At 41.1% G+C, this 14,923-nt stretch overlaps 1 protein-coding gene across 1 annotated transcript; it reads left to right on the forward strand.

The window, feature by feature from the left end:
• Window positions 1–415: 415 nt before the first annotated feature.
• On the forward strand, window positions 416–11,613 carry mknk2b (MAPK interacting serine/threonine kinase 2b). The gene is made up of 14 exons (XM_055050602.1): window positions 416–552; window positions 899–1,116; window positions 1,430–1,514; window positions 1,699–1,800; window positions 2,173–2,270; window positions 3,989–4,068; window positions 4,193–4,266; window positions 4,347–4,451; window positions 4,537–4,592; window positions 4,727–4,822; window positions 7,505–7,699; window positions 7,783–7,947; window positions 8,032–8,072; window positions 8,637–11,613. The coding sequence occupies exons 2-14, from the start codon at window positions 1,066–1,068 to the stop codon at window positions 8,908–8,910; spliced, it is 1,422 nt and encodes a 473-aa protein (XP_054906577.1). The 5' UTR covers window positions 416–552; window positions 899–1,065; the 3' UTR covers window positions 8,911–11,613.
• Window positions 11,614–14,923: the final 3,310 nt, after the last annotated feature.

A 14,923-nucleotide genomic window follows, 5' to 3' on the forward strand; every position in this document is an offset into this window, starting at 1 on the left:
TAACCACGTGTGTTTTGTGTGATCTGATCCGTGTCGCGTCTGTCTCGATTGAAGTCTTCACGAGAACAGTTGTACTGTGCCGACGCGCACGTACTCACCATTTCCTTCCTCCACACACATCCCCTCTTAATGTAATGTAAGCAAAACAGAGCTCAATGGCGAGCAATGCTGCCCCGTTAACTACGCTTTTCACGAAACACTCCCAGAAACGCATCCACAGATATTAAATGTTAAATCTCCATCCTTGTCAAGCAGCGAAAAATACATTCTTTCTTCGGTTCAATAAGAATGTTACGAATATTAAAAATAAAGCGAAATGGAACCTTGCCAAGCATGTCCTTTTCTAGAAAGCACGTGACCCTTCTCGTTCGTTGGAGTGGGAAGGAGGGAGGAGCCAACGGGAGGTTATAAAAGCACCCACGCTGTAGTTTTCCAGCCACCTTCCACGCACAAATTATCCGGCTAATATCCCCTTTGACAGCCCTCAGCGGCCGTTGGAGCAGTGGGTCAAACAACGACGCTAACACTGGAGCTATAAACATTAACAACGGGGTGAGTAAACCGCACTTCGCTTTATGTTGTTTTTTGTTGCAAATGGCGACTTTAGTGTTCCGCTGGCCGACCGTTACAGTGCTACGTTTCAACGGTTAAGGTCGCGTGCGCTGCACCACCAACCCACAGCAGAAGTATGGGTTAGTTTAACGGTTGTTAGCATCTCCCTGCCTTTGGCATTTAGCTCAAATTGTATTTGTCTACTTTTGCTGGCTAGCCCCGTGTTACAGGTTTTCTGAATTGGATCCATTGTACACACAGAACAAAAAGCGAGACCATGTTGGAGCTTGCGGTGTTTTTGTTTCAAATGTTCCTTAATGTGGGTGTGTTTGCCTGGTCCACGCAGGGCTCCCGTTTAACAACGCCACAGCAAGCGTACCAGCCAGCGCAGTGTTATCACTTGTGACTCTCTGAAACGACTCGGTTTCGGAGAAGTGCAAATTGATACACCGCTAAATAAAACCACTGCCGCCGCACATCCTTCAGCGAAGAAAATCCCGAATCAAAGCAAAAATGGTGCAAAATAAGATTACCGAAGTCACTGGATTCCACCGCTCTTTCAAGGTGAGCCCTCTTTATAGCTTTGTTGTGGAAGACTTCAGTTTTTAATCAGAGGACGTCTATCGGCTTGTGTTATAGCGGTGATCGTCTTGTTGTAAGCCCCCTTCTTACTTCTGACAACTCATACTTGTGCAGGTTGCTTAAAGGTGCCTCAGTAACATACTAACAATGGGAATATCTACTTTGATGTTTAGCAAAGATTTCTGATTGTACTTTGACTTTATAGTTTGCCATATCAGTGATAAGTTACTGCTAATCTTTATTTAGAAATTAATCAAGGCAGTTTGCAATAACAAGTATGTTTATGACTTCTCAGGGCCAAAATCCATTCGAAGACTTCACCAAGAATGGGTCCCATCACCTTGATTCTTCCTTTAATTTTGGTTCTGCCCCAAGACATGGTGAGTGTGCTCTGCTGAGGTTCTGAAAACCACTTTTAAATATGCACAAATCATAACAAACCTTTTGATCAATTGGCTAGGAAACTTTCTGTCTATAACTGTCTGCATCACATGCTCTAGATTTTATTCTCGTTTGTCTCGTCGTCCTTGTTTACTCATGTGCTTAAAAAATCTGTTTGGTTAGACATGCCTTCAAGCCAGCCTATTGACATTCCTGACGCCAAGAAGAGAAACAAGAAGAAAAAGCGTTGCCGAGCAACGGACAGTTTCTCTGGACGATTCGAGGGTAAAAATATTTCCTGTCCTTATATACATTATGGTGGTGTTTAGAGGCATTCTGTACATCGGTATCAGTCAAAGTTGGCCTTTTTTTGAAGTAGCAGTCATATAAGTAAAACTGGGCTGATACTGTATACGTCTCAGGAAGGAATTGGCCATGTGGTATTTATTTGTGCATATGACAGTGATTAGAAGGTGATTAACTGAAGCAGAGATGCATTGTCAGTAGTGTGGTTGTTTCGTTTTTCACAGTTTAGCGCATTACAAACCATGAATAATATTGGTTATCAGGAATTGCAGCAATATTTATAACCATTTCCAGATCTTGCATTTCTAGTGAATATAGTGTCATAATTTCTCTCTGCTGTTTGGTCCACAGATGTCTACAGACTCCAAGAAGAAGTACTCGGAGAGGGAGCGTATGCCAGAGTGCAGGCATGTATCAGCCTGATCACCAACAAAGAATATGCTGTCAAGGTAAGCCATTGCTACACATGACATATAACTGGGATGATTTGAAAACAATTATAATGTTGCATTTAGTCTTCTGTGTGATCAGTAGATATGATTATCTGAAAATGGAATGCTTCTTTGCTGCTTGCAAAAAGATTTGTGGGAAACTGCTGAGACAATTTAGCTTGAGATCAGACCTCTGCTGTGGATGTTTGCAGAGGTTTGTCTGTGCTGCCTCTGCACTGTTTTCAACTTGCAACATTAGCTGCTGTCATCGGATACTTCCTCTCCCAGTTCTAGTTTGAGCCTATTGGATTGCGTGGCGGGATATACCCACCCCTTTTTATTTTGCTCTTTTTGCCTACAGAGGACGCTCATAGCGAGAACATTATGTGCTATGAACTGTTCCAAAACAAAACCCAAAGAGGAAGGAGGGGGTGGTGGGTGAGGGTTGTGACCCAGTGTGTTTGCACTGCTTTGTTCTAACTCTGCAAAGCTTTTACTTTTTCTCTCATGGTCTTCCAAAGTCAAAGTGAACTTTTTGTCAAACTTTTCTAACTTGCTGGAACTTTCTACTTTTCTTCTTACTTGTAGATGTTTTTTGGGGAGTTGGGTTGAACACTAAAAAGCTGCTCTTTAACTTCCTTCCATGTCATTGTCATAAACACTAAAGTGGTCATGCACACCATGTGTAGTTACTGTCCTTGTTAAGTATAGGGTGGGTTGCTCTGTGCTGTGGGTGGCTGGCAGTTATGCAGGGAGAAGGAGGCATGAAGGTTGGTGGTTATTGGCGGTCTTCTGAGAATGGAGGGTGTTCGGACTGCTCCTGCCAGATGTCCCGTCTCTCCCCTCCCCCTCCAGGCAGTGGCTGTATGGGGTTGGTTGTATGTGGGTTTGTTGCAGGCGTCTGTGCAGCGTGTCTGGCTGTTGGTTCAAGACAAAGGCTTTGTATTGAAATTACAATAGATGATGGTGTTGACTTGGTGAAGACTTTTTAAACAGATTATTTTAATAAACTACATGCAATCTATCAGTTTATCATTAATCTTGATGTTTTGTTAATATTTAATTTTAGTTTAAATGCTTTTTTTTGTTCTTTCAGGAGAGCATAGTTGTGTTTTTGCTGCTGACTCGGACAGAATCTGAACAGGCACTGGTCTGCTCGTGAGCCTCCTGTCTGTGCATTAATCCTTAACACACACTGCAGCTCTGGGCCCCTCTGGCCTTCAATACAATCAGTAATCCAGCTACCAGGAAGAGAGGCATGCGCAGCCTCCAAATCGGACAATAACCAAACGGGGCTGGAAATTTCAGACCTTTTGCTCCGTCAGCAGTCTGTCTCTCCTGGGAGGGCGCTGTGCAGCAGTTGGCCTCACTGTGGTTTTTCCAGACAGTTATTTTTAGAGTGCGTTCTGTTATTGCAAACAGTTTGGGATTAGAATCTGAGATCTTAGAAAAACTGCTGTGGCCATTGAAGAACAGAGGTGATTCACAGGGGAGTGTGTGGTTGTGAAAGTTGTTCAGTCCCAACCAACATATCTGAAAGTAGGATCAAATGTCATTGCAAGAGTGCAAGAAGTAGGATAAAAGTTAGGCAGGAGTCTAAGTAGTGTTCTCGAATATATAGTTGGTTAAATTAGTCTAATTTGTACCAAATCAGTATTCTTGTTTGGAAACACAGAAGTTCCGAAATCATTTTTGTTGATATCTTTGTATTTAAACCACATTTTCTTCTGTTTCAGATGATTGAAAAAGGACCAGGTCATAGCCGCAGTCGTGTCTTCCGTGAGGTTGAGATGCTTTACCAGTGCCAGGGTCACAGGTATATTTTCATAATCTGTTGTTTCAAAATGCGTTTGATAGTCACACCCCACCACAGGATACTTTTATGTTCATATAACTGAATAACTGATGTCATTTAAACATTTATTTTCATCATTCTGCAGGAATATTCTGGAGCTGGTGGAGTTCTTTGAAGAGGAAGACAAGTTCTATCTGGTGTTTGAAAAGCTTAGAGGAGGTATGTTCTCTCTTCCGCCGATAGGTTTGCTCTGTTATCTTTTCCACAAGGCTAAACTATAATCTTTACCCTCATATTAGGGTCAGTCTTGGAGCAAATTCACAAGAGGCAGCGCTTCAGCGAGCAGGAAGCCAGTGTTATTGTCCATGACATTGCTAGTGCTCTAGATTTCCTCCATAACAAAGGTAGGTCTACATGCATACAGCAGTTTCTTCTGACAAACAGATGAAACAGCTGGTATAATAAGTCATTTATTTAAATGTCTTTCAGGAATGGCCCACCGAGATCTGAAACCTGAAAACATTCTCTGTGAGAGTGCAGACAAGGTGACTTATCTGTCCACTTGGCTCAAAGGCCACACATGTGGCTGACAAATATAATTTATGATAACACTTCTTTTTTTTAACTATAACAGAATGACGCAAACTGAAAAATGTTTTTTTTTTTTTTGTTTTGCTAGATTTCTCCAGTCAAGATCTGTGATTTTGACTTGGGCAGTGGGATCAAACTGAACAGTGACAGCTCGCCCATCTCTACTCCCGAACTCCTCACCCCTGTAAGTCCAGATTTTATGAACATTTTTCTGTGGAAACATTTATAAACCAGTCATTTTTAGCAACTTGTGTCACACAAAAATGGTATGATTTTTATCTCCTTGTTAGAGATGGGGAAGTTATTTCCAGACTGTAAAGTGATATCTTTATCAAATCCAGCTGACTGATTAGTGGTTGAGCAATTCTCGGTGCAGAGCAGTCCGTGGATTGGGACTATAGCCGCGGTATGTGAGGTTATGATCGTACAGAGCAACGCTGTTTTCCTGGAAAGGCCTTGGATAGACTCCCAAATCCCCTTTTTATGAACTGCACTTTTCCAAAGTACAATGACTGCTAAAAGAAAGGCCCTCTGCTTGATGTCGGCGTCCTCTAGCTTATCAGTGGTAAATATTTAGCCCCATGATTTCAGAGGTTATGAGTGTTTAACCCCCATGTTGTTCTAGCAGGAAGCATCTTCTCTGAACTGTTTCCAGAAACATGTATCTGCCGTCCCTGGAATCAGAAAAGTTGAACTGGAAAGCTTTCCTTTGCTGTCAACATGCAATGTGTTGGTGGGCTGAATAGACTGAACAGAGCAGGTGAAGGATATCATTCAGGCCTACAGGAATGTGTTGGGGAGAGAGAGGGGCTTTCTACACGTGTAACTGTAGCTTCTTTGCACCGACCTGACCTGTGTCATACTCTTTAAACTCCCCAATGAACTCTGTGTTGTATTTTGAGGCTCTGAGTGGATTTGAAATGATGTTTTGGATTGTAGAATCTCTTTTACTGACGAGTTGATCCCAAGGTTGGAACACTGTGTAATATCCTTGAGGATTTAACGCCACAAAAAAAGGCAATATAACTTTTACAAGGCTGTGTCCTGAAGCATGGATATGGAAAATACAAGCTCTCATTTCCTTTCCTTCCTTCCTTCCTTCATGTGAGGAAGGACAAAATCATGCCTCTTCTGCACAAGTCTCCGCCCAGAAACCCCAGCAGCATTCTGCCCTTTGTTTTTAATACAAAGGCTGTTCATAAAGCTTATTCTAGAAATTTTGGTCCTCCCCCCACCACCCAGCAACTGAGCAGTGATTGGCTGTAGCAGTGAGCAAAGGGGAGGGACAAATCCCCAGTCTGGTCATGCGCTGAAGCTTGTTTTTGTTGCCTTGATCACTGGAACAATGTTATCTGATTGTCACTTCATTATTAGTTCTTGCACCCTGCCCCCTTTTAGTCACATTCCTACAGCTGCTGTTGCACAATAAGTGATCATAGATTTATTGCTGCTCCTGGTTGTTCCCAAAGCCTTTTAAATTCAGATCATGCTGCCAGCAGTTCCACTGAACCTTATAAATTAAATGATTCTGGTCAGGGCAGAGAACATGAAGCTTCCTCTGCTTTAATTTAAAAAGAATCCTGGTTTTGCTTAACATATTTCCAGTTAAAGAGAAGAACTGGAACAAAATGGCTGAAAAAGCTCTTTTAATTCAAGGAACTGCTTTTGTTCCTTGTTACAGGTGCGCCTGCATGACCGAACATGTTCTCAGCCAGTAAATCTCTTCAAGATAATCCTGTAGTTTACTAACAGCAGAGGTGTGTCCTCAGTGATGCCAACATGGTCTGACTAGTCACATGGCTGGTGGAAAGCCCCAGGTTGCACAGCCTCCAAATGTAGCTGCAGAGTAGAAGATAACTGCAGCTTACAGGAAGGTTTTGAGGGTGTTACTGTAAGTGAACAAGGTGATTGCAACAGATGTGCAGGAAGAGCAAACAATGTCCCAAAAAGAAACTTTCTATCACACGTTTAGTTTGCTGATGTCTATATATCTTTTCAGACCGTTCGATCAGCCTGTTAAAGAGCTGACTTCTTTCCACTGGTGGCTTAAGTATGTAGGAGCTAAAGCATCATTGTCGGGGTTTAATGGCATTTTGGCCCAAATCCAGTGTGCTAGTCTGGGTAACGAGTCTCCCCAGACATGGTGGTGAAAAGGAGGGGGAGGGGATTTTGTGACAGAAGCAGCTTTGTTTGAGTTGAGGTTCCTGCGCAGTGAATTTTATTGCATAAGGAAGCTGGGGGTGTTAGCGACAGCTGGTGTATGGTACTGGAATACAATGAACGCCTGCTCAGTGTATGTAAACGCTGTTTGTCGTAAACAGGGAGGATATGTGGTATTTCTATATGAAATGCAATCCTTTTTTTAAATTTATTTTAAATGATGTGAAGTCATCCTTAGATGTATATTCTTAATCCCCAACAATAAGCTTTAAAGCTTCGTCCTGGTGAACCAACGACCTGCTTCTTCTCATCTCCTCCCCAAAACCATTTAAACATTTGGCTTTTGTGTTGCAAGGTTATGTAACTAACCAGAGCTCAGGGTTGGCCCCTGCTGTACAGAACGGCCAATCCTCTTCCACTGCTTTGCTGTTTGGCCTAATTTCTACCCCAGTTACACAGCTTGGTTGTGTAAAGCTTTATGGTTGACTTAAAGCTCCCCACATTTGTTTCAGTTTAAAATTATTAAACTGAATCAGAATTTTAAAATTTGATCAACATGACTGTCACGCTCTGTAAAAAGCATGACACAATAAGTGATTTATGGCTGATCAGCCTTAACTCTTGTAGCTTTGAGGTGTCGGCAAACGCATCTCCGTTTCTGTTGGTTGTGATTTTCCGATGCCTATAAACGTTTTTCCTCCCTCAGTGTGGCTCGGCAGAGTACATGGCACCTGAAGTTGTGGAGGCCTTCAGTGAAGAGGCTACAATATACGACAAGCGCTGCGACCTTTGGAGCCTCGGGGTCATCCTCTACATCATGCTGAGCGGTTATCCGCCCTTTGTGGGCCGATGTGGCGGTGACTGCGGATGGGAACTGGGGGAGCCCTGTCACACCTGCCAGGTTATACTTTAACGCTTTAATTCTTTCACAATATGAGACGAGTGAAAACAAAGATGGCTGACGGTGAATCTCTCCACCTGCAGAACACTTTGTTTGAAAGTATCCAGGAAGGAAAATACGAATTCCCAGAGAAGGACTGGGCTCACATCTCCTCAAGTGCCAAAGACCTGATATCCAAACTTCTGGTTCGGGATGCCAAAAAACGTCTGAGTGCCAGCCAGGTGCTGCAGCACCCCTGGGTGCAAGGGGTAAGCTCAGGCTGCATGTCTGCAAATGCATGGAAAGTTTGACCTTTGAACTTTATCACTAATGTAGTATTGTCTCCTTTATAGGGAGCATCTGACATTTTATCAACATCCATCATCCATCAGAGGTAAGACAACTTTAAAACTCCAGCATGAGGGCTGAAATGATTAATAGGTTTAATTGATTATTGTAATCAACTAATTTAATAATCGATGAAGTTTATTTGTATGCCGCATTTCAGCAATAACGCTGTTCAAAGTATACTGGAGAACAGACTCACAAAAGGCATCTTGCTGGGGGGAAAAGCAACATATTCAGAGCACTAAATTAGCAAAACTGTAAAATATATATATACATTTTGCATTTAAGATAAAAAAAGAGCTTTGTCTGTAAATGTGTTTTACCTAAAACGTGGCCATTTTAGTGTCAGATTCATTAAAGGCCTCATATATTGTTACATTTTAGGCAATACAATTTTTCTTATTCAGATTTCTTTATTTGCAACTTTAAATGTCTGAAAAGGCTTTCGTAGTTGAATGACAAATCTGCAGTGACCATGTTTTTGACTAATCATCAGAATAATTGATAACTAAAATAATTGTTGCAGCCCTATCAACGCCCGCTTTGAAACTTATTTGTCCTTTTTGCTTATTTGTTGTTTGTTTTTTTTCTCCTGATTTATTTCCTCCAGGAACAGCAGCGCCGTGGATTTAACATTCTTTGCCGACAAGGCCATGGCTGTAAACCGGCAGCTGGCCGAACAGGACGGCATGGAGGAGCAGCAGCAGCAGGAAGTCCCGCTGGTCGTAGCTGCTAGCGGCTCCTCCACGCGCCTGTCGCCTCCATCCAACTCCAAGCTGGCCCGGCGCAGGCAGCACAGCAGCCAGCGAAAGAGCGGCCCCGTCTCCGCCGCGGAGCTCTGCCAGCTCCTGGCTCCTCTCGTCATAGTGGGAGACTGCGCTTGAACAGTTTCATCCTGGAGTTCCTGAAACCTCATTTACAAGGACTTTCCAGGCTGGACTGCTCTGATCCCCCCGTTCCTCCTCCCCAGTTTTGGCTCTTCCCTCTTTTTCCTCAATCCGGCTTTGGTCCCGACCTGTGAAGACGGACGGCGCTTCCAGCCATCCCTCTAAATAATGCCTTCTACCTTTATGCAGCACTTCTGAAGCACAACTACACAGGGCCTGCATAATAGCACATTCAGGTTGGGGAGGAGGGCCAGTTCATGTTTTGGGATAGTTTTTTTTTTTTTTTTCCTCCTTCATATGACTCAGTTTATAAGTCAGAACTTTAAGCTCAGACACCAAAGGACAACCTGTTGTGCTGCTCCCATGTTACAACTGGATCCACTGTGAATTAAGTTATCTGGAATGTTCTCTTTGCCTGTATGTACACGCATGAGTGGCCCATCTGCTGAAGCATACAAGTTTATGCAATATGCCAATATGAAGGCTGTTCTGTCTGAAAAGGATTTTGTATCTGAGACGCTGAACGGGCTGGAAGCCACTTCTTGTCTGTGCCTGGTGCAGCCCGTTCTGTGGCTAGAGACTGCTCAGATGTATGTTTTTTTCATCCCCTCCATTCTCTCATTTGAGCTTCTGGAGCTTGCACTCATCAGCCTGGTGGCCATGCACTTAATGCTTTAAGAGCAAAGAATGTTAATCAGTCCCTTTTCTGTCCATAATCCATAATGTGATCTGACCATACATGCCAAATTATCAGCAGCACTTGTTTTTGGAGACATTCAGACCAGGTCTGATGGTAAAAAAGTTGACGGCTTGCAAGTGTCTGGCCACCCAGTACAGACTTTTAGCTTGTATTACTGGTATGTTGGTTCAGGCTAATTTCAGATTCTCTTAAATGACTTAGCAAGTGGACTGGGTCAGTGTTACTTTCAGTGTAAGGAATCCACAACGTGTCCCTTTTTTTTTTTTTTTTTGTTCGAGCAGATTTTGTATATATATTTTTTTCTGATGAAATTGTGCATTTGATATTTAACCTTAAATATTTTGCAAGTAAAGGTTAGAACTCCTTTAAGGGGTTTGAAAAAGCACATGGCCACTGAGCAGACTATCTTTTTGTTGTTTTTGTTTTACCCCCATCAGACGCATCTAAAATTTCAACCATTTTTTTCACTTTATTGGTACATACACCCTTCCCGGAACAACAAAACTGCTTTTCAAATAAAAAGCTGGTAATATTTTTCAGGAAAAATATTTTTAAAAAAGGAAAAACATTCCACAAAAGAACAAAAAAAACATGAAATTAGCTGTATTATGAGCTTATATTTTATCTTCTGACAACTCCACATTAATGTGCCACATTTTTATCTTTTAGATGAGTGTATTGTCTTTTTTTTAAATCCTGGTGCTGTTCAGTTTAGATATAGCTCCAGAATTTGTCCTTTAATTATTATTATTTTTTTTGTTTTTGTTTTTTAAGTTGAGAGTATGCTGTATGAGGTGAAATACACAAAGCTTGTTTAGTTGATCTGGAGCGTTTACGCCCAGTGAAGGCAAGTTTTCTTTCTTTCTTTCTTTCTTTTTTTAAAACTTTTGTACGTGTGAAAGTTGGTAATAATTGTTCCGATTACGTGAAAGGTAATGGACTGGTGACGTCGTCTCAGCGCTGAAGCCATTTCACCAAAGAACGTGCAAGTTGTGACGATGAACATGTAATCCATCATGTAGCATTGAGGAGACTGCTATGTGTCCATGTCCTGTTAGCAGTGCAGTGGCGGTACTCTTTAAATGGTCTCAAAAAGGCCCCTTTATGCTGATAATAGGACACTGTAATAGTTCGAAATACCTTTCTACAGACACATCATAATGGGGTTTTATGTCTTATAATAAGACTTACTTGAAGTTTATATATGCAGCTGTTTCTTCTCCAATGTTGGAAACTACTTTGCTCTCAATCTTAAAGCATTAAGCTGACGATCCAGGCAATCTTTAGGGGTTTTGAAGATACCGATACATTTCAGTATTTTTTTTGCTTCTTTTCTTCCTTTTGTAAGCTTCATCCAAGTTGTTCCCTATTCTCTGACAGGGCTGGTAACTTGTTAACGCACACACTTTGGCCACACTCTAATATCCCCACAGGTATCATTAAGAGTTTAATTGGTCACGACCATTTCTAACATCTGTCTGGTGGCAGTTTTTGTTCTGGTCTGCCTTCTTGTTTGCAGGGAAAAAAAGAAAAAGAGGGTGAATTAAATCTTGCAGCCTCTGTTTTTTTTTTGTATTGTTTGTCAAAAGAAAAAAAAAAGTGTTAAAATACAGTCATTCAAATGGACAGTATCACAAGCCTCCCCAGTTTGAATGTAGCCCACAGGCCAGGCGTCTAAAAATCCAGCAACGTGAATCAAGTATTATAAACGGCTCCTCTCATTGACATGAGCATAGTCTGTTTATACTGATACAGTCCTCAAGCATTTAAGTCAACTGATGCCTAATTTTAACACTGAACAGCCCCAGGCCTATTGTGCTCAGGGGAAGAAATTTAAAGTATAAAAGTCCTTTAAGTACAAAACATTTGATTTAAAAGAAGCACTTTACTGTACCATGTGAATGATTGCAGTTCACTCAAGGCAACATTTGACAGTTGCAACAGATTTTTGTATTGTTTTTCTAAAAAAAGAAAAATGCAATAAAATGCTTTGAACTACATTCTGATCTTGTGTGTTTATAACCTAGTCATTCTCTTCTCATGCAACTCCACTCAAAAGTTCTGGGTTCCGGGACAGCTGGGTCTTTCTCCCTTTGACTGCGATTCTCTCCGGTCGGTTTTTGACCGGGCCAATCAGCGAACAGAAAGAGAGGCCGAGAACGATGACGTCGATTTTCTGCGCTGTTTCATAACTATAGTCTGCCTGTAGCAATGGCAGCGGAGTTCAGTTCTCGTTTCGAAATATTTTATTGATGATCATTTAATATCAACAGCTGCTTCATTTGGATCGGCACTTCTGTCTTCACAATGGAGGACAGGTCAAACTGGCCCATTACAAGTCAGGGGCAAACCTAACCGAAACGTCCATAGTTCTGATGTGACGTCACATGTCAGCGCAATTCTACTAATAGCCATACTGGCTATTAGTAGATAAACCAATCACAACCAGCTCTTACTTGATACAGTGTTTTGTTTTGTTTTTTAGTACCCGAGCTCTGTTTAATACTAAATATCAGTGACTTGCTGCCGAACAAGCAAGCTGCCGACGCCCTGGTGGGGCAGTGGAGTTCCCCCACTGGGGGTTGTTCACTGGGGAGTTAACTGTAGCATGAGATTGGAGGCAGCTTGGCCACATCTGGCATATTTTCCTTCTCCAAATGATAGGGGTCGATCCCAACACCAGCTATTTTTCCAAATATTTTCTCTTTGTTGGTCTCCAGATCATGTGTCAGTTATGCTTTACCAACTAAGATGACGTGGATCACTTTTGGTTCAGACTTGTGGGACTTATAGATCTATTTGGGTAAAATTTAGAACCCAGAGCCTCTGTATGAAGCAAAGGCTGGTCTGCTTCCTGCAGCCTGTCTTTACCCCCCTGATGGGAAACACCTGAACTATAACTTTCATATCAACAGCCTTATCTCTTGGCCAAGGCTGAGGCTGTTTCATCCGGATCTGAAAACACTCCCTGATTCCGACACAGACTGACTCACATGTGTCCTTGGCTGTGGGTAAATATGAGCTCACTTGTTTCCAACCTGCTTACAATGTGACTAGTTTCACCTTGCGGCAGCAGCTGTAGGGGGCGCTCTAAGCAGAAACCCGGGTGGCATCATCTGACAGGACTGATGCAACCTCCTGCAAGAGCTGTGGATTGAAAATACCTTCTGCTGAGTGAAACAAATGCCAGTTGTTTCACCTCGGGGTTACAGTTTGCATCAGATAAAATATCACCTCACTTAAAATGAGCCAAATTAAGCATCACTATTAATTTGACAGTCATTTTATTTCATATTCAGTGTTCCCCTATGTTATAAATATTGGGTCTTTCAGTGTATTTTTGCTTTGTTCAAAGGACACGCGGATCTGAAATATCAAATATCAACCTGTTTGTTACATAACCTCATTTTCTGCACTGCAGACGTCATAGATGGGGACATTAAATGATGCAACGCCGGGCTGTTTTTTGTACAGTCTGGGGAATATTTGTGCATTTTCATCTGACCCAGAACGAGTATCTAGCGCCTCCTGCTGGACAACTCTGATTCTCACGGTTTATCGCGTTACTTTTTATCACGTGGCTCAAAATATCCAATCAAAAGCAACACGAGCTGATAAAGAGTGGACTGGAGATCTTTTATAACCACCTGCTCAACAACATCAATAAACTAAGCGTACATGTAGTCTGATATGTTTGTTGGAAATTGAAGTATAAATAGACCCAAAACACAGCTCTGCACGTTTGACTCATTAAAATAAAGGCATAAAGTTTGCAGATTATTGCAGATTTGATTAGAAAAAGTACAATATGTTGTTTTGTCTCTTTCTCTATAAACTGCTGCTATAGCCAATAATATGTAAAAAATCTGCTTTTCAGCAAAAGTCACAGAATAAACATGATCATATCTGCTTTAAAATTTAAGAAAAAAAGTGCTAAATTTTGGTTATTAAAAGATGAATTAAGAAGTGTGGATAGGACAGAACTCTATTATCTGTAAAAAATAATACTGAATAAAAAAATAAGGTCAAAGCAATAATTAAATCCTACCAAATAAACTAGTACACTGAAGAAGCTGCAATATGAATGGCTGGCATTTCTCTTTGCCCCAACACTTCTAATAATTTGTTTATTAATTTTAATCTTTTCAAGGTTTCGGTCAGATAAGAATATACTTTTCCTTATCATATTTCTTACAAAGTAGCATAACAAGCTCTGATTATAAAAGCAATTTCCTGTTATTTTTCCCTATTTTAAAGAGTGTGCTGTTCAATCCAGAATGTCAAAATCTGAGTCTTTAAATTATTATATCTTATCTCCTGCTTTTTCCCTCCACTTCTCATATCTCTTGCTTTCCTCTGTACCATTGTGCAGCTTTATAACCTGAGAAAAAACATCCATAAACCCAAGTGACCTCAAGGTGTGAACCTGCTGATAAACAGCCAATAATTACCTCATGTGTCACCTGTCCCTACACACCTGGGAATAATAGCAGGTGTGCAGGAGGTGATAAAAAGCCTGCGCAGGAGACTGGCTGAACTTTGACAGTGGCTGTGCAGGTAGGTATCATTTAAGAAGCTAATGGCTAAACTATGCATTAATGTTTGATATTTTTGCTAGTTTGAAAGCTGAAATCTGAAAATTACCTATTTACCTGAAATTACCTGAAATTCACTGATCATTCTGAGACAAACTTCTATTATTTGTAACATTTGTATATATTTTAATTAAAATTTTAATGGACTGTATTAATAATGAGTAAATTTTGGACATTTTATGTCTTTGCACTTGCAGACCAAGTCACCCATTTGGTTAAAGTAATTCACTTAATCCTAGCATAAAATGTACTTAAAAAAATATTGATCTGACCCTTGATGTATTTGATATTCCTTTGCTTGTCATTACTTTATCCTCTGTTTTATATTTCTCTAAAGGTTTATTGGATTAGTTCTTCTAATTTGAGCTGCAAGTTGATGGAGGAGAAAACTGGAATAGCCTCCAAGCGTGGAGCTAAATGTTGGAGAGTTTTGGAGGAAGCTACAAAATCCAGACTTTAACTGTATCCAGACATCATCCATCCATGCGGGAGGAACTGTCTTGAGGGGGATCCCTAATGCACAACCTCATGCTAGAAAAATTAAATCTAGCTGCTGCACATAAAGAGAAACGACAATGAGATGGTTGTTTCTAATCTTTTGCATCTTAAACGAACTGAACTCTGTCTTTGTGAAACTGTAGGACATGCTGAGGTATAAACAGCTTTTATCATGTTTGCGTCTCAGCTTAAGGTGGTTAGTTCTTGTTTCTGACAT

Source organism: Poeciliopsis prolifica, unplaced genomic scaffold (assembly GCF_027474105.1).
Source record: "Poeciliopsis prolifica strain line A6 unplaced genomic scaffold, Auburn_PproV2 SCAFFOLD002, whole genome shotgun sequence".
Taxonomy (NCBI): domain Eukaryota; kingdom Metazoa; phylum Chordata; class Actinopteri; order Cyprinodontiformes; family Poeciliidae; genus Poeciliopsis; species Poeciliopsis prolifica.